General features: G+C 34.0%; 2 protein-coding genes across 2 annotated transcripts in view; one reads left to right on the forward strand and one right to left on the reverse strand.

Moving 5' to 3' along the window:
- Positions 1-10,026, reverse strand: part of mei-218 (meiotic 218) — a 35,561-nt gene extending 25,535 nt beyond the window's left edge. The window contains exons 1-4 of the mRNA XM_089648237.1: positions 10,005-10,026; positions 9,389-9,605; positions 8,736-8,809; positions 5,113-5,271 (exon numbers count right to left, since the gene is read on the reverse strand). Of these exons, the coding sequence (XP_089504363.1) occupies positions 5,113-5,271; positions 8,736-8,809; positions 9,389-9,605; positions 10,005-10,026 (472 nt within the window). The remainder of the gene's footprint in view (positions 1-5,112; positions 5,272-8,735; positions 8,810-9,388; positions 9,606-10,004) is intronic.
- LOC149410704 (uncharacterized) overlaps positions 1-17,597 on the forward strand; it is a 57,621-nt gene extending 40,024 nt beyond the window's left edge. The window contains exons 10-12 of the mRNA XM_089647934.1: positions 12,682-12,868; positions 14,306-14,620; positions 14,950-17,597. Of these exons, the coding sequence (XP_089504060.1) occupies positions 12,682-12,868; positions 14,306-14,620; positions 14,950-16,701 (2,254 nt within the window). The 3' untranslated portion in view covers positions 16,702-17,597. The remainder of the gene's footprint in view (positions 1-12,681; positions 12,869-14,305; positions 14,621-14,949) is intronic.
- Positions 17,598-20,326: the final 2,729 nt, after the last annotated feature.

Here is a 20,326-nt window from a genome sequence, read left to right on the forward strand (position 1 = left end):
ATTGCGCGAACAGCATCTGTGGTTGAGAGATAAGACTCTCGACTCGCAATCCGAAGCCCGTAATCTGACGGTCAAACCCGGCGTGCGCAAATAAATTTTTATTTGTTTGTGTTATTTCACAATTAATACATTAAACATAATATAAAGTGTGTTTGCAGCACGTTCCAGAGTGAAATATACTCTCAGTATCGCCCTGGTGTGTGACCACCATTCCGAATGGAAACGTTATTTCCAAGCTTTTGCCGTGTTTGGTGACCAGATATAAATAGCCAGGTACTTTTCTACATTTCTCTTCCTCATCTTCTTCCCCTCCCCAATACCTTCACCCTAGTACTCAGATTGGGGATGCCAGTCTCGCTGTTCAAGACGGGAGCGGTTGAGACTCTTGTGCGGTATATAAAAAATATGTGTATATATATTTATGTTTTATTTTTTTGACATCCAGAAACACACCAGACCTGACAACAAACTGTCTATTGATAGTGAGAAGTTTGAATGAATATCTTGTTGCACCTTGTATACAAACGTACCTACTGGGCGCAGGCGTGCGACAATTTTTTTTACAACAATATCCTTAGTAAAAATGTATCATTTCATAACGCGCCAGTTCGCTCCATTGCAGAGGGCGGTCGGACATTTTTAGGTCGGGATATCAATTTACCTTCCACTGTAAACCATCTTACAAAAATGTCCACCCGCGCAAGGCGCTTTTTAGTTCTGAGTGCTAAGTGGCAACGTTGTAAATGAACTGAATGTTGCCAAATCTGGGGTTTTGCTTCACCAAGGACTCAAACAATACATAAAAATGTACAAATTCGCCAACGGCCATGGGGACGCAATACTATCGACGAAATGCGTGGACGCAGCACGGCCGTCGTTATGTATACAAAATAATATCTACTCGTGATTGGTCACGAGGATACAATACCATCGACGCAGAACTTCTGTCGTTACGTATTCAATATAATAATATCTGTTTTTATATTTAACTTAATTAGTTCAACCTCAAATTGCAATATTTTAATTAATGAGAACTTATTAATACCATTAAGTTCAAAATAAAAATATTTTTTTATTTTTATTTCTTAACATCTTTAGTGTTACAATATTTACAACATAATATTAAATAATATTTAAATCACTTTTCTGATAAGTAAGATGCTTGTGCTTAGGAGAGGACAACAATATATTTTTACATATTTATATTGCAAATATTATTACAAAAACTATTAATAGCCTTACAAGAAAATACAATAAAAGTAATAAAAACAGGTTAGTTATAAATAATACCAAGGAATGATAAGCAAAAACATAATATGTGGAGTTTATTAAGCAGAATTGATTTGAAAGTACCTACACGGCACACACGCTCATGTAATCTAGTAAAATAAAAATGCTTGTCTTAGAAGAATATGTTCAACATATGTATAATAACATTCTCTCTGATTCTATTTTCAATGTAACCAAAATAAATATAAAAACTATATTAAAAGTGTATTAAACGTGTACCAAACTGCATAAAATGTTACTATATTATGTAATGACATATATTATGTAGTGGTACGTTATAATAATCTTCTGTTTTAATAATCTCCTGTTATAATAATCTCCAGTTAAAATAATCTCATGTTATAATAATCTCCCTCTTGAATAACGTTATATTTTTTACAAAATGAAACAATACTATGTTTTAAACCACTTTATATTTATTTTATACAATATTTGGGTTCAATCCAAACCGGTCGACGAAATATAAATAAAAATAAAGTGGTTTAAAACAAAGTATTTGTTTCATTTTGTATAATGTCAAGCCACTAAGTGTTTGCTTTCTTCGATAAATTTAATATTTTTTAGTTCTTGTAAGTATAGTTTTTAAATTTTTACATACATAATAGAATAGAATATTGCGGAAATCTGCAATTGGTTTCTCAGTTAGGTAAATTACACGTGCATAAATGAACCACATTGTAAACTGTTGATTTTCCTGAAATAAAATAAATAAATAAATAATTTAAAACAATAAGAAAATTTATTAGGTGGTATTAGAGAATTTTAAATTGTTTTTTTTTGTAACTGTCATAATTTTCCTCAGATATATCCAGGAGTAATTTATTGAATAATTTTATACCGTTAAATAAATAATGATGTTTTGCTGTTGTAGTTCGAACTAGTGGTACGGTTAGTCCTCCAATATAAATAATTATTTAGCTTAAAATTAATTATGGAATATTATTTTTATCAAATAAATCTTTATGTAATTGAAGTTCTTAATGTACGAGTATTTTTGTCATAAATTTTTGTGAGAAGGGGAACCGGGAAACCTTGGAAAACATTTATTGTTGGATAGTTATATGGCTTTTTTAAATATGATTTTTATTAATATTTTTTGAATTGTCACAAGTGGACGTAGGTATGATTTATACGCACCCCCCCCCCCCCCCCCGCAAACCACGATTTCATATTTTAGTAGTGTAGAATGTGCAAGTGCAAAATAAATACCTTTAAGTATTTTTAATGATACAGTATTTCTAAGTCTAAAAAACATAAAGATGAGTTTTCTCATTCTGTCTACTGTGGAGTTTATTTGACTTTTCCATTTGATGTTATTATCGATAATTATTCCAAGATGTTCACAGCCTAAGCACCCTGATCAAGTTTCTGAAGGAATCGCTTGGGTACCTACTGGACTATAAGGGTATAACGAACTATGTATTCGATACATGCGATTATATTAATTGGCTAATTATTTAGATTCATTAATTGACAAACAGTTTGCGTTACATATTGGTATTTTGTTAACATTGATATCAGTAAATTTTTCTTTATCATAGACTACAATTCCACTACTTTTATTTTTGTGATAATTTGTGACTTATTGTTTGTAGTTTGGAATACTTGGTATATTTTTATGTATTGCATGCGAGTGTGCCTCGGATAGTATTAAAAAATCTGGTTGTGGACATAATGTTAAATACATAGGTATACCAGAAGTTCGTCCATGTTTCAAATTATACTCCTTATGTTTAAGTGCAAGATTGTTAGTAGATTTATTATATTGTTCTAGATTTTAGTGCATTCGCTGTATGTTTCACATACGTATTCTTCTATATTTTGATTTTTTGTTGATTTCATTTAAGTTAAAGTTTTCATTGCATTTATGAAGGTGTGATAAAATATATAGTTATAATTCTATGAATATATTAATAATAATCCTCACAATTTGTGTTACGATATTCTTGCTAGATTTCAATTCATATCTTGAGGTTTTTATTTTATTCTATAAGATTTATTTTATATTCAGATAATATTCGGGAACTTATAAATTGTTTGTTTAATTGACAACAATATTTAATTTAAAATAAAACAATAACTTTGTAAACACCACTTTTATTTTTTATACTTTGTGCCGACCGGGTTTCGCTCCCAAAAAAAACGCTTTTTCTTTTAAAAAAAACAACAACGGACGCAATACTACCAACGTAATGCGTAAACGCATCACGATCGTCGTTATGCATTAATAACTACGCAGGATGCTTCTTAGTTCTTAGTGTCAAGCGGCATCGTTGTAAATTAACCCAACGTTGCCAAATCTGATGATTTACTCAACCAAACGCTCAAATAATTTATAAAAATGTACTTGTGAATGGCCATGGGGACGCAGTACTATCGAAGTAATGCGTGGACGCAGCAAAATCGTCGTTATGCATTAAAAACCACGCAAGACGATTCTTAGTTCTGAGTATCAAGCGGCATCGTTGTAAATTAACCAAATGTTGCCAAATCTGATGTTTACTCAACCAAACGCTCTAATAATATTTAACAATGTACTCCGAATGGCCACGAGGACGCAGTAATATCGACGTAATGCGTAGACGCAGCAAGACCGTCGTTATGTATTCATAATAATATTTCAACGTGATCGGCCAGGGGGACGCAATACTATCAAAGTAATGCGTGGATGCAGCATGACCGTCGTTGTATATTCAAAATAATATCTACTCCTGATCGTTCACTGGGACGCAATAATATCGACGTGATGCATGGAAGCATCATGATTGTCATTATGAGTTAAAAATAGTATATTCTCATGAGCGGCTACGGGGACGCAGTACTATCGACGTAATGCGTGGACGCAGCACGACCGTCGTTATGTATATAAAATAATATCTACTTGTAATCGGTCTTGAGGACGCAATACTAACGATGTAATGCGTAGACGCAGCATGATCGTCGTTATGTATCGAAAATTGTATTACTTCGTGGACGCGGCAAGATCGTAGAAATGAATAAAAACATACACTGCTCGATATATACATCGTGTAGCGAACCTGTCGGCAAAATTTCAAACGTTCAATATTCGTTTCCAGACATTCTGAGACATTTTTTGCTTCCACAAAAATTTTTGCCATACGATTCTACATGGGGTAAGCATCGTTCTGGCCAATTTTGAGGTCAAAACATTGCAGCGTCCGTATATCGGACGCTGTAAGTCGGTGGACGCTGCAATGCTATGGAGTTTTTAGGGGTCGGACGCAACAAATGTAGCGGGATATATATATATATATATATATATATATATATATATATATAGTCGTTCTCATGTCTGTGAGAGCATTTTTTCTTACAAATGTGTTTGCTCCGTCGATCACCATTCGCAATTCCTGCCCGAAACTAAAGTAACTTTCTGGAACTAAAACAAATGGTCCAATAATTCGTCATAAGGGGATTTAAATGTTTGTCCCCGAGTTCTATGAAATGTACGCATGCAAGGTTTTAAATGTAACATAGCATGTAATGTATGCATAGCATAAAGGATAACAAATAAATATAAGCAATAATTAGAAATATTAATACAAATTGAAAATATCTCCCGAGTAAAAATAAATGCCGCCAATGGGAATTCCCGTTATTTTCAATTTGTATTAATATTTCTAATTATTGCTTATAATTATTTGCTAACCAATGCAATTAAAAATATGAATTTCAAGGGAAAATTCTGGTGATGTTCCTGTCTGCCCACAATAAATGTGCACACAGTTAAAGCGCATGGGTCTCTAGTCATGTTACCTACCACATAAATATATAACTTCAATAACTTATTCCAATACTTACCGTATATCCACACTTCCCTTCCAAATGAGACTCCAATATTATCGTTTCCCTTGTGGGTCAGTTCTTCAAGGTTAAAAAATATAGCCACCACTCTAGTTCCGTGGTCCCTCCCAACCTGCATCTCTACCATCGACATGTTGCATCCATCGCAAAGTGGAGCTACAAAAATAAATAAATATAAAAATGTTGAATCTATAACTTACAATATCACGCTAGATGAGATAGGACTAGATCTTCTAGACCAGTGGTTTCCAGTTAGTGGTGCGCATACCCCCAGGAGTATGTGACATTGCTTAAAGGAGTAGTCCACGCAAACATTAAAATTGCCAAAATATATTTTGAGTCGATCAATCTCCACAGGTGGCGGCATCGAATGACATCATAGGGATTGCGCTACTGTAGCGAAGAATATTGTAATACTGTGTTGTGAGAAGCACTTAACTCTGTTACAGACGATTTTTATTCATCATTTTGGTTACAAGGGGTACGAAAGTTTGAGCTTTTTCTCGAAGAAATACTCAGGAAAAACTAATTGGGAATCACTGGTCTAGACGTTAGGAGATAAATTGCAGTGGTGTTAATAGCACATAAGCTGCTCAATGCACATTTGCAAAACTAATATCCTGGGACGTATTACGCTTTATGTCCCCGATAACTTCATCAGGCAGACCAACTTATCTATGATCATGTCTTTGGACAGAATGACATTTTTCTGATAAACTTCAAGATTGCAATAAATATATTTTTTAACACAATGCTCAATCTCAACTGATAATATGTGTAGTAGTGAAATGTAATTGGATTCACTGTTTTTCACAATAAACAAATAATTTAAACTTTAAACTAACATATTTTAACAATAATATATACCGACAGTCAGAGGCGGCTCTAGGGGTATAGAAGTGGGCGGTCAATTGAAAAAAAAATGAATATGAAATGTTAATACATATTGCTAATGCATTGTTAATATTATAAAAACACCGATGTATGTAATTAAATTGCGGGTACTCACCTATTCTGAGGCCGGTACTACAAATTTGTTCAATTTATGATTACACAGGCCTGCGACCAAATTGCTTTCTTTAAAATAATGGGTGATTCTTATGTATATTACACGTAGGTGATTCTTGTGCGCTGAGTTCAGAAATGCCCCCAGTTTTTTTCCAGCACGTAAGCATTTTCCGCAAAATGCATTTTTTTTTGCCTATCTTAAGGCCTACCTTAAGGCGTATATTTATGAATATGCCGAAAAAAGTTGTTTTTCCTATTCGGCTTTTTATAGTTTTATATCAGAAACTATGAAATATGATAAAAATTAGTATATTTAACAGTATTAGTTGAGATTTGGAACTTCATTCTCTTGGTACAGAAGCAGAGAAAAACAATTTGAGCCAAATTTTTCTCAAGATGACGAACTTGTATATTGTTCTGATGTTCCCAAGTTGATGTCAATGTTTAACATTCAACATGTGTCAGATGATTAGAGGCTTTTTATTGACTCATCAAAAAGAAGTTTAAAAGCAGTTTTGCTACACAACGGTAAATACGCTTCTGTACCCGTGGGGCACTCTGTGCATCTAAAAGAAAAGTATGACAACATGGCTTTTATACTTGATAAATTGAAATATAAGGAGTTTGGATGGCCTATCTGTGGTGATCTCAAAGTCATCTCTATGGTGCTTGGACAACAAGGTGGTTATACGAATTTCCCCTGTTTCCTATGTGAGTGGGATAGCCGGGCAAAAGCACAGCACTGGAGCCAAAAAGTGTGGCCAACGAGAACTTTGAAGGTTGGAGAAAAAAATGTTCACTTTGAGTCTTTGGTTGATCCCAAAAAAGTGTTTTTACCCCCACTTCACATCAAGCTTGGACTGATGAAGCAGTTTGTCAAGGCATTTCCAAAAGATGGCGAAACGTTCAAGTACCTTGAAAAGAAATTCCCGGGACTGTCTGAGGCAAAGTTAAAGGAGGGTGTTTTTGTTGGTCCGGACATTCGGAAACTAATGAAAGACAATCAGTTGTGATGGTGATAAAAGCTGAGAAAGAGACGTGGATATCATTTACAAAAGTTGTGACTAAGTTTTTGGGGAACAATAAGGACCCGGATTATGAAGAAATTGTAAATAAAATGTTGAAATGTTTTAAAACCTTGGGGTGCTCCATGAGCTTGAAACTTCACTTTTTGAACTCCCATTTGAATTATTTCCCAGAAAACCTTGGTGCCGTAAGTGAAGAGCAGGGTGACATGTTCCACCAAGACATCAAAGAAATGGAACGGAGGTACCAAGGACGATGGGATGTGAATATGATGGGAGACTACTGTTGGATGCTCCATAGAGAACTTCCAGACATCCCACACAAACGGAAAAGCTCAAAACCGAGTTTTGAGGGAAAAAGATGTAGATATTATACAGAATTATAAATCTTTATTGTATATACATATTATTTTTATCAAATTGTATTATAAACTACTAGTAATATATATTTATTTGTCATTTCAAAATGCATTTTTACCTATATGTACTGCGGGTTTTGCATAATTTTCATTTTCATTTTGCGGAAAATCCCTACGTGCTGGAGAAAAACTGAGGGCATATTTGGACTCAGCGCACCAAAATACATACGATTCACCCATTACGGTGAAAAAAACTATCAAAAAGTGTCAATTTGCAGGTCTGTGTTATTTATCTAATTATTTACACATATAAATAATTCATGTTTTTTCTTTTTCTTTAAAAAACTCTTTGCTATTAAAATGTTTTTAAATCACTAACTCCAATCTCAGTCCAATGTTTATCAGTTGAGTTAAAAATTAAACAATGAAAGCAAAAGTCCCTATACATTCATTTTATAGCACACAAAAACTTAAACAAAAATTTATACTTTTCAATTTAAAATATTGTTTTTAATCTCTTTTTTAATCTCCTGTAACAGAAACTAATTGACACTTCACTTGAAAAAGTTTGTCATGATTCAATAAATTGTTCGCGATTTCTTTCAATACGATATCCACACAATTTTAAATAAATACATGCAAATTACGTCAACAATAATAAACATAGTTTCGCAAACTAATATTCAAGATGGTTACATTGAGATCAATGGATGGCTCTTGTTTACAACAAAAAAAATTCAAATAACATTTTTGTCATCTCCCTCCAATACCTTAGTGGTCGCAGATTTTCTATCTCGCCGCGGTCATGACCGAAACCACCTTCAAAATAAATTTGGTATGATACTAAGCATACGTCAGACATGACAGTGTTTACCTCCTTTGTCTGTATGGCAAAGAGAAAGAAAGGATATATTAGGACAAAATTTAAAGTGACCCACAGTTGGTATGTGCAATAGCTTTTCATTTGGACCCTAGATGGCACTGGAACCCGCTATTACTATACGAATCTGCACAAATATTTTAAGCTAAATGAATAATCGGGTAGTTTGATAAATCCATTTTTTTTTAAATTTAATAATATTTCAGCAAATTTTTTGGGAGGTCATTGATCAAATGACCTCCGTAAAAAAGCCCCCACTGCCGATAGTATATTTGCGGCATGTTCCAGAGTGTTAAATACTCTTTGTCGGTCTTTATATTAATGTAATAAATACTTTTTTTTTCTTACCTTTCTTAGGAATACACGGCAAAACAATATGGGTGTTCTTACACTCCTCCAGGCACATCCAGGTTGATTGGTTGCTGAAATTACCTTACCATCATTTACCGGGAAAATTTAAAATAAAGAGCATTATTCTATTATTTTTAAGAAATCGTAACATTCTTAGGTTATGAATAACCTACCATCATTATAATGCTAAAATATTGCTTGCGCAATGTGGAGTAATTAGCTAGCAGAGAAGTTCAACCCACAACGTCTGAGTGGAAACCCAAAGCATTTATCCACTTGGCTACTAACCGATCTTTAGATTTAAAGGTTATGAAACAAATATTTTAAATTCTCTAGTGAGTGACACGGACGTGTCGAAACCGGTAGCAATTATAAAAAATAGTAATTACAAATACTAATTTCGGTTGTGTGTCTGAAACTCCGGTTTAATGAACTTTAGAAATCGGATAAGCTTTGAATTTAAGTGTCATTTTCAAAATTGGAACTATTTTTTTAGTATATTCAGACAAGTGATAAAGTACCTACATATCTATAACATAATAGTTGAAAAGAAAATTATTTTTAAATTTTGGGATTTTAATATCCCGTAATTTTTCACATTATAGAATAAAACTCTTCAAAAATTAAATTACACTATTTTTTATACTAACACATAACTGACGCTTGGTCCCACAGCCTGCAGCACAACATTGCTAAGTGCTGTTAGTTTCCCCCCGGCACTCGAGCACCGCAGCCTAGAGTGCACTTGGCCGGAGTGCACTTGGTGCTGGTGAGATGTGATATGCTCACGCATGCATGTGGCTATCACATCCTGCAGTATAGTGCGCACACGTATGGGCTCTGAAGAGAACCAGGTGGCTAGAAGCACTTGGAAATAATATAATATTAACCTATTGTGCATGTTGTAAAAAATATAATATTAAACTATCCGCTATCGCATGTGTGATCCATAAAGTTTCAATAAAACATATATAAAATGTTGTTGTTGAAATCAGACGTTGTGTCAATATGTGTCGCATGATGAGATAGAATTCATGTAAAGGTTTAATGTATATTTATTGTTGTGATAATTGACAGTTGTTCCACCCACAGTTGACCCATCAATTCATACAAACCCATCATCCGTGATACAATATATTTAAACATTTATCCAAAATAGTTGGCGGTAAGTGTTGTATTCATAGTGTTTATGTATTAAAAACCACATCAAGCCTTGATCTTAATAGTAGCAATCTAATGCATTGTTGATATGTTTTATTCTATTACCTGATTTATCCAGCAGATCCATATGATCCAGATAGATTGAGAAATTAAATGGTGGGAATCTTGTTCCGTTGTTTTTCAGAATCCAGCTGTATTTCCTTAACTCTGTTTCCAATATTCTCATGTATCCACAGCCATCTAAGTATTTCACCATTTCACACCTCAGAAGGAGAGCCGTGTTGCTATCCAACGATAGTTTTTTCATTATTTATAATGGAAAACAAAACTTTAAATGCAAAATAAACTTTTTACAGTGAAAATTTGAAAGTTCCCTCCAATGATGTTCTTCTGTTTGAAATTTCCCTAGATGATGGTATTCAGTAGAAGGTTCACTAATTTTTTTATGGCTAATTAGTTAATCTTCTGTTATAATATTTCATGGGAAGCTTAGGTAGGTACATAAAATAATAATGATGATTCTTAGAAATAAATTTTAAAATTAGAATATTACGCAGAAGTGGTCATTTCTATGGATTTCAAATTCATTGGTAGGTAAGTACCAACAAGATATTATTATTTTGTGATATTGCTTTTACAACTTTACTGTTGACAGAGATATTGAATATGAAATACCCACAAGACTTTTTACTTGGACGTATATGCAAATCTTACAATACCCTAATAGATATTGATAATGCTAATAAAATGCGCTATACAGGGTGTCCGGAAACTCGTGGTACAAGCGGGAAACTGGTGAATCTACATCACATTTGGAGTCGATTTTGTAGTATATTTTTTTTTTATTTGAACTTTCGTTATCGAGTAAATCGAGTTAGAAGTTGATTTTTTTTTTTTTTTTTTTTAATCAAATTCTTATAAATTATTACTGAAGATCAAAGTACCCAACTAATTAAAACTATTTGAAAGTAAAACAAATGAAGAAACTCGGATTTGAAGCATTATTTTGAAATCACCCTTCATTTAATCCGGTGTAATCATAAAATATTTCTGCTCTGCAGGGTTAAAACATCTGTTGTTCAACCCTAAATACCAGAAAAAACTTTAACCCTAAAATAGCCGAAAAATATTTTTTTTTGTTTTTTTTTTTTTTTGTGAAAATGCTCAAATCAAAAAACTTTATGTTTATTTGGGTTCCCCATGTGGTGTAGATTCTCCAGTTTCCCGCTTGTACTACGAGTTTCCGGACACCGTGTATACATCTTTGTAATTTTCCATAAAAACAAATAATGCTGTTTTAGAAACTAGATAAAATTATCTTTCCGGCGTATGCGTTTAAAATAAGCATTACAATTTCTAAATAATAATGATTTTATATCAAACGTGAAAAATGTAGTCAAAAACGCCAACCACATTTTTTTTTTTTACTCCATTCATAAAAAAGTTGAGAGAACTCGATATTTTAAAAACACATTCTTTGTTTGGGGAATTTGTAAGAAAATTTTACCTTTACTTTTATCTCATTCATATAATAACAAATAAGAAATCATTTTTACGATAGTGGCGCGAAATTTGAATTATTCATTTTGCTGTTTTCAGGATTTTTTTAATGTATTTCAGTGAACTGGACAAAATTATTATTTCTCTTTCTAACGTAAATAAATTAAGTATATCCGCATGATAGAAAAAAAGATAAAAACACTGTCATAAAAAATGGACGCCTGGTTATATATGACCCTCAAACGCTGGATGGGTTATAAGTGAATATGTCATTGTTATATTATGATATAATCAAAGATATTATGATATTTTACTCAAATTCACGCAAAAATAGTTGTACAATGATCATTGTGCCAATTGTTATTTTGGACAATTAAGCAATTTACTAGGACAAGAAGCATTTTTTGGTGTTTTCAGCTACATAAAACAATAGTGAAGAAAGACTTGCGAAAGTAAGATGACTTTTAATTATTTGATATTGATTTTGTCCTCCCCAAAAAGGACCAATTTTCTACCGGTGCAGCATATGAAACAGCACAGGGAGAGGGCAAACATATATTGAAAGAAAATTATGACAAACATTTGTTCTTTAGAAAACACATTACTTCTATGTAGGGAATTAGTAAGAAAACAGTCATTTATACAATAAAAAAAATACAAATATTTTTTTTTAACTTTCAACTGTCAATGAAAAAATCCCTCCAATTTGTAATCACACACTTTGACAATTTTTTAGATTTGTATGAGACAAACTGAGAAGAACAATTATTTATGTTTCTAACACCAAAAAAAAAGATGAATACAATTTTATAATGTGTGTACGCCCCGGTCAGGGTTCCATGATAACTCAACACAGTGACAATTCAACACACCTTTAAAAAGTGATATAAAGTCATTAGAAACAATGAAAAAAAAAATTTACCTAACCTACTTAACAAAGTTAATAAAGTTTTTGTTTCATCACTTTCCATGACTTTATATAACTTTTTAAAGATGTGATGAATTAACATTTTGTTGATTTATCCGGTCACCCCCGGTCAGATATGTCCTTCAAAGTCTCTAAAGGAATATGATATTTGTTTTTTTTTTAGATTAGCTCCACACAGGAAGCCCTGAGAATTTTTTTTTCCCTCAGGACCTATGTCAACTTTAGGGATGCTGTGTGGAGAGTCCTTTTATGGAAATGAAAGAGGAAGTTCTGGGAAGGAAAATGTATCAGGGGTGGGTAGGAATCTGGGGTCAATGTGTATATAGCATACTAATGTTCTGTTTTTTGTTCCAGGTACCATATCGGCACCCACCTGGGCTTGAAGCCATACTCGTGCGAGGTGTGCGGTATGCGCTTCACCACCTCCTCATCGGTGACGCGCCACCGCCTCAACATGCACCAAGCAGGTCCGCGCCCCTTCAAGTGCGAGCATTGCGGCAAGCGTTTCCACACACAGACCAGGCTCAACACTCACGTTAAGGTAGTGTTCACCTTCTTCTGCGTTACATTGGTGGCTTCACACATCCCCTGCAGTTGTTTGTCTTCCCTTTCATTTCATTATTTTAAAATAATTTATATTAAACATACTAATTTCGGTTGTCGGTGCATTGGTGCATGAGTGAAGTGATGGCGTATTCCTGCGTAATACGTAAAATTATTCAAATTCAATGAACTTTTAATTTTCAAAATTGGAATTAATAAGTAGTTCTTGGCTAATTTATTCAGTTTTGTGAACAAACAGCTATTTACCCGTAGAGTCAATTTGTTAACTTTTCCAAACGTCTCATATGGTCTCCCTTACCGTCATTGTTAGAAATATGATCTAAACAGTGTTAGAAAGAGATAACACCAAGCTTTATATTCAAATCTAGAAGTTAATCACAGAATAATTAAAATGTACAACTCCATGAAACCAAAGGTTCCGATCGCAATTTGAGAAAAATTTATGAAACTTTTTGTGAATTTTTTTATCAATTATTTTTATGCCATACGACAAAAGAGTGAGGTGGCAATAATGTTTATAAAACATTTTTCTAATAAAATATATGTTTTTTTTTTCATTATCACTAATTTTAGTTGAGCGTTTAGATGAAAACACGTGATGGGCCATTTTTAAAACTTTTTAAAGTTTGATTTAAAAAGTTTAATATTTCAATTTATTTGGATTTTATTGAAATAAACACAAATTCTCCGACTTTCTGACAGCATCTTTAAGAAAAAATATAATGTCAATGTGCCAGAGGCCTGAAGGGTTAACATACGCTGGTGAACAGGAGGTTAATTGATTAAATAATTATTTATTTGAAACTAGCTCATGTCCCCGGTGTTGCCTGGGCTTTACGCAGGGTTTTCAAAACTTAATGTAAACCTTCCTTTTAATTTTAAGGTCAAGTGTGCAAAATTTCATCAATCTTAAAAATAAAACCCTAGTTTTGTATAAAAATCTAATCCACGCAGCCCCACACATAGATTCTTCTTTGTATAAATATACAGAAGTGTTTTTCTTTTGTTTATATGTTTGACAGATTTCTTAATATTTCAAGTTTTTTTTGTTATTTGTTTTTGGGGTGTTATGCCGTGTTGCGCTAACTCCTTCTTTAGCCAACGTTTCGGACAGAATTGCAGTGTCCATCATCAGGGCAGATGTGTTATTTGAGGTTGTGTTAAAATGTGAGCTTATGTATGAGGTTGTGATACCGTGTCCCACCATCACAATCTCATCCTGCGCAACACGGCGTAACACCCAAAAAAACAAATAACAAAAATACTTTTGGCCGTGAAAATCTTAAATCATATTATTTCAAGTTTGTTTATCCTGAGGAAAATAATATAATATCCCGTAATTTACGGGTCTGCGGTAGTTTTATAATAACAACAATAAAATTCCTTCTTATAATGTGTTTTTTTCTTGTTACAGAACCACGAGAATAAGCGCAAATACCGTTGCACGGTGTGTCCAGCCACCCGGAGCTCTGCAGCCGAGCTGGCCAAGCATGCGGCCGTCCATGGCGGCGACTTCCGCTGCGACACGTGTCACCGCGGCCTGGCCAGTGCCGCCGCCCTCGCCGCCCACTCGGCGCGCCACGAGCTGGCCGGCAAGCCGTACGCCTGCTTCGTCTGCTCGCTAGGATACCGCTCCGCCCAGAGTCTGAATAAACATCTGGCTAATGTTCATGGAGATGAGGACGTCCCGAAGATTGCACCGCAGCATCTCTGCACGCTGTGTGGACAGGTAACCCAAGCATTATCATAAATATACCTACTATCTAATCAAATTTATTTTCAGGTGCCGAATTTGAAAACGCTCACAAATTTATGCATCGCCAAAGAAAAGGGCTTTACAATAGTGTTAGTGAAGATTTTTTAAATGTGCATTGACTCAAACCAGTATACCAGGTTTTGAAGCCATGAAGTGCGGAATCTTTCTCTATTACACCTGATCTAAGCACTGTGCTCTTGTGTCAACCTTTAAACCTGGTGTATTTTCCACTGCATTTGGTGCTTTTTAAATGACATTTTTATATAAGTTTTATTTCAAGTATATTTTCTTTTTGTTCCCAGGTCTTCGAGTTGAAAGACAAGCTGAACCGTCACTTAAAGGACAGTCACATTGTTCTCGTGATGGGAGACATCATCCCAATAGAAGTTCCTCGTGTAGATCCCAAATTAGATAAAGAAAGCGTAACAGTCGAAGAAGATAAAGACAAAAAACAAATAGAACAATTTGAAGAACAACAAATGAGAGACAAAGATGAAGAATTGATACAGGAAACTTTGAAAATATCTGCGGAAGCTGCTAGAACAGAACAAGTAAATGAAAATATCGATCTGGATAAGAATTTGCAAGTTGCTGAAGTGCCTGTAGTTGAGCAAAACATCATTTCAGATAAAATTGATGTGCCTGTTGATACATCTGTCGGAAATGATTTACGTATTGATAAACGGTTAAATGCTACTCCTATAGTTGAATCAACTGATAAAGATGCTGGTTCAAATATATTAACACGGTTATTGAATATCAATACTATTAAAAATGTAGCTATGGTAAAAGATGATGCTAGAGATCTAAATAATAGAGGAAAGGGAATAGAAATGATGGAGTGTAACATTGAAGCAAAAAAAGAATTTCATAAAATAGATGGTGCTAGAGAAAGTGTTAATTTGAATACTCATAAGAAAGAATTATTAGAAAATAAAGTTTCCGTTACAATTAGGAATGCTAGTAGTATAACGATTCCTCATCCGTTTTCTGATGGCGTCAAAGATTTAACTTCAGCAACTTTGGACGCTAAATTACAGAAATCCATGCCGCCTAGATATGATAACCCCTACATGAGACTACCTTACAACGATCCTGTAGCAGCCATCACACAACACAACAAATTATTCCAATCAAATTCGTACAGAAACGTCGAGGAATCCATGAAATTTGATGGTTTTCCACCCCAGATTCAAACAAACGTTGATCACGCTATGAATCCATGGTTTTTAGGAACGAAACCAGCAGATAAGACTTCCATGCATAGAGAAATGCTGCAAAGGTATGGAGAATTCAGTAGGCTACCTAGGCTAGACGCTACAGCAGAACAAATCGACTATTCCAACTTTCAAAATCATAGACTACAAACTAATCAAAGAGCAGATTTAAATCCACATTCACAACCCGTACAACAAAGAGATAATTTTAACGAAAGAAAATATAGTCATTATTTTGACGAAGATAACATTTTAGATCGGAAAGATTACAATTTAGAAGAGTTCAATCAAAAGCAATTAGATGATAGAAGAAAATATAATACGACAGCCGAGTTATCAAGGCCAAGTGTACACAGCTACCAACATCAAAACCTGACCAGAGATTATAATGCAGTTCAATCTCCGTTAAGTGTCAGAGATCTCTCAAATTCTTCCGCAGTCGAAGCGCAGCAGAGTTACGCGCATCAAATGCTGGCGGCAAATACGCCACATAATTTCTTTAGAGACTTCAGGGATTTGCAGCAACGTATGTTCGGACCGGCCGCTATACCAAATTACCATCCCTCCAGACATCTACCTATATCCGGAATGGACATGACCAGGCAGATAATAAATCCAGTTTCGCCGGCGTTGTCATACAATCACAACAGTCCTCATAATATAAATCATGAACACAGTAACGAAATGTCACCAGTTTCGAGGCAGAGTTACGAATCGAATCAAAATGTTGCCAACTCTCCTGGTTTTCCTAATAATGTTGGCAGGCCTGTTCAAAATGGCGAAACGAAGAAAGATGGAGGCAGTCAACCTTACGAAATGCGAGCGGCGACAACTTGATAGAAGTGCACTTTTTTTTACACTGAAAGCCTCAAAATTTGAACTTCTTCATCAGCTGGTTCTGAAGTTGATGTAAGCAGGTACCCGCTGTTGGTATCGATATTGATTTTGATCTGTGCAATTATTGTCTAATGTTCTTAACGGAGGACTAAAGTTTCTTGATTTAGGTGACTAATAGGTTTTTCTAAGGTCGGGATGTTTCAATGTCAGATTCGATTGACATTCACCATTTTTAAATTTGGAAGATCCTCGTTAATCGTCGATTCTCTGTCTGTCTCAGCTTTTGAACTAATTATGTCAAACAAAACCGCATGAATGTTATGCTTAATGGTTGGTGAAAATTGGATGAAATATTGAAAAAGGCCGAAAATCGACGTTTAATGCGGTTTTTTCAAATATTCAAAATGGCACTGATAGATCGTTAATTATTGTCAATCGAATGTGAAGAGGATGTAACACCCCAACCTAATTATTTTTTAAAAACATCTTCTGATCATAAATATAGTATTTTCTCGAATCTCCTTATAGACCAATTAGTTTAGTAAAGTAACAGAAGAACAATATTTTATTTTATAGCATAGAAAATTTGGATCAAAATATACCTACATATTGTAATGTAAATATTTTATCATATAAATATAATTATGTTAAAAATGTACTGGCTGCATAATAAGAATGTACTATATTGCTATCAAAATGTACTGGCTGCATAATAAGAATGTACTATATTGCTAGCAAAATGTACTGGCTCTATAATAAAAATGTACTATATTGCTAGCAAAATGTACTGGCTTCATAATAAAAATGTACTATATTGCTAGCAAAAGTTTATAATGAAATTATAGTATGTACTACAAAAATATACATTAATACATGTACATACCTTTATCTTTAAATACGTACCTAAGTAATTTATAAATATATATTATATTGAATTACAAATCTTTAGAAATATCTACATACATATATGAGTTTGATTTTAATCCTAATTATAACCTAAAGGCAATAGAATATTTATTTACCCCTTCAGTAAACATGTAACGTGGAGATCCGCAAAGAATGCAAGGCTGATGTAAGCGTAATGAGTAAGATTAAGAAACGGACGCTTAGATGGTTTGGGCATGTAGAGCGAATGAACAAAGAAAAAAGTATAAGGAAAATATATGACGTAAACGTGAATGGTAGCAGAACTACCCGAGGACACACCGGAAGACAGGGCACAATCAAGTGAATCAGATACTTGAGTTGGGTCATGTCAAGAGTGAGAATAATAGAAGACGATGTATGAATGTGAATGAGGTAAGGAGTGTGTGTCAAGACCGAGTTGTTTGGCAGTCCGTCCTCTTTGCCTACCCCTGTGGGAAACGGCGTGATTAGTTAGTAAATTTCGTTCATTAGTTAGTAATCATTAAAAAAAAAAACAACTTTTTTTATAAATGAATTTTATTTACTGAACATATATATACAGGGTGTCCGGAAACTCGTAGTACAAGCGGGAAACTGGTGAATCTACATCACATTTGGAGTCGATTTTGTAGTATTTTTTATTTGAGCTTTCGTTATCGAGTAAATCGAGTTTGAAGTTGATTTTTTTTTTTTTTTTTTTTTTTAATCAAATTCTTATAAATTATTACTGAAGATCAAAGTACCCAACTAATTAAAACTATTTGAAAGTAAAACAAATGAAGAAACTCGGATTTGAAGCATTATTTTGAAATCACCCTTCATTTAACCCGGTGTAATCATAAAATATTTCTGCTCTGCAGGGTTAAAACATCTGTTATTCAACCCTAAACACCAGAAAAAACTTTAACCCTAAAATAGCCGAAAAATATTTTTTTTTTGGTTTTTTTTTTTTTTGAAAATGCTCAAATCAAAAAACTTTATGTTTTTTTGGGTTCCCCATGTGGTGTAGATTCTCCAGTTTCCCGCTTGTACTACGAGTTTCCGGACACCGTGTATATCCTTCATAAAAGCCAGGACCAAAATGGAATTGTTAACCTGAATGAATTCAACATTTAATTTGTTTTAGCGATCTAAATGAGTCCAATGATTAATTTGTTTTATTATTCTCCCAATAGATTAACCGTATTTTTGTATCCACTTTAACTGTTACCGGCACAAAGCACTCTTTTCAGGGTGAAATGCCTAAAACCAAAAAAAAAAAAAAAATGGAATTGAAAGTTGATATTATGTGGGCCAAAAAATAAAAGTAATTAATTTTTTTAAATCAATTTTATTCATCGCAATGAATTAATAATGCCTTATAACAAATATAAAAGATTAAATCAATCGAAATTGAATCACATAATTCGAACAAACAAGTACAGGGTGTTCAAAACAGACAGTGCAGTTTTGAAGGGCCGGTACACCCGTGTGGTGGGGGTAGTAACGTCGGGAGGGTCGTGCCGTTTTCAGTCGTTACCATGGTTTGATCCGGACAACACTGGGGCTTCGCCGTCCGCATGTTTCTTGAAAATGGCCGCTCTTTCATCGCCACCCATCTCTATGGAAGGCTGAATAAACAAAATTTTCAGAACTGAGCTGAAAATAACCCAAGGTGTGACCATGTGTCTGCGATTTCCAAATTTTGTGTGATTGGGCATTATTTTTTTGAGAAGAATGGGCAAACTGTGACTGTCAACGCTCAAAGTTGTTTTCATGTTGTAAAATTTTTTTGAACCTCAATTGGAAGTATTAACAAAGAAACAGATGTTTCAACAGGACGGTGCTACGGTCCATACTGCTCGAGTTTCAATGACGAAACTGTAACAGATGTTCCCTGCGTGTCTCGTCTCTCTGAGGGGTGACCTGGAGTGGCCTGCTTGCTCACCTGATATGAGCATTTGCAACTTTTCTTTCAACCTGAAGAAAAATGTTTTTAAACATCGGCCTCCACAACTTGTAAGAATTCAACGATCGAATTCGGGAGGAAATCGCCGCTGTACCCTTCGATATGTGCCAAAATACGGCCGAAAACTTCAGAAATCGCCATTTTTTTTATTTTTTTTATTGAATAAATAGTTAATACATAATATCAACAAACAAGTCCTGCTAAGCCGATTGAATTGGCTTGTCAACAGGTGCTTAAAGTTAGTTTCAAATACATTTTTTAAAGTTATAATTCACATCTTATATCTACAGAATTAACAATTTTTTCATACAATTTTTCATACATATTAAAATAAATATTTTTTTTTCGATAGCCAATTTTTCACCATATATTTAACCTTATTCATAGATTTACATTGCTTTATAGTGTCAGGTAATAAATTAAATATCTTCGGTATGTTGTATTCAAACGTTCTCTGTCCGTATTTATTATTAAATTTCGGAACTATTAACCCGTCATTGCGCGTGAATCTAGTACTGTATTTATGTTCTAATTTTTCTTTATGCTGCGGGGTAAATATATACTGAATTATGATTTTTTGCCATAGTATAGCCTTAACAGGTAAAATTTCATCAATGTATCGCTGTTGAAGGTCAACATCTTTCTGATGTCATCTTCAGGACTTGATGCATAAAACAGCATGATGTACCGAATAAAATAAATTAAACCCAGTTTCTGTGAGTAGGGCCTTTTTTGTTTAATAGCCCTTCAAAACTGCACTGTCTTTGCTGC

This window comes from Hesperophylax consimilis, chromosome 27 (assembly GCF_061612785.1).
Source record: "Hesperophylax consimilis isolate HC1 chromosome 27, BYU_Hcon_1.0, whole genome shotgun sequence".
In the NCBI taxonomy this organism is placed as follows: domain Eukaryota; kingdom Metazoa; phylum Arthropoda; class Insecta; order Trichoptera; family Limnephilidae; genus Hesperophylax; species Hesperophylax consimilis.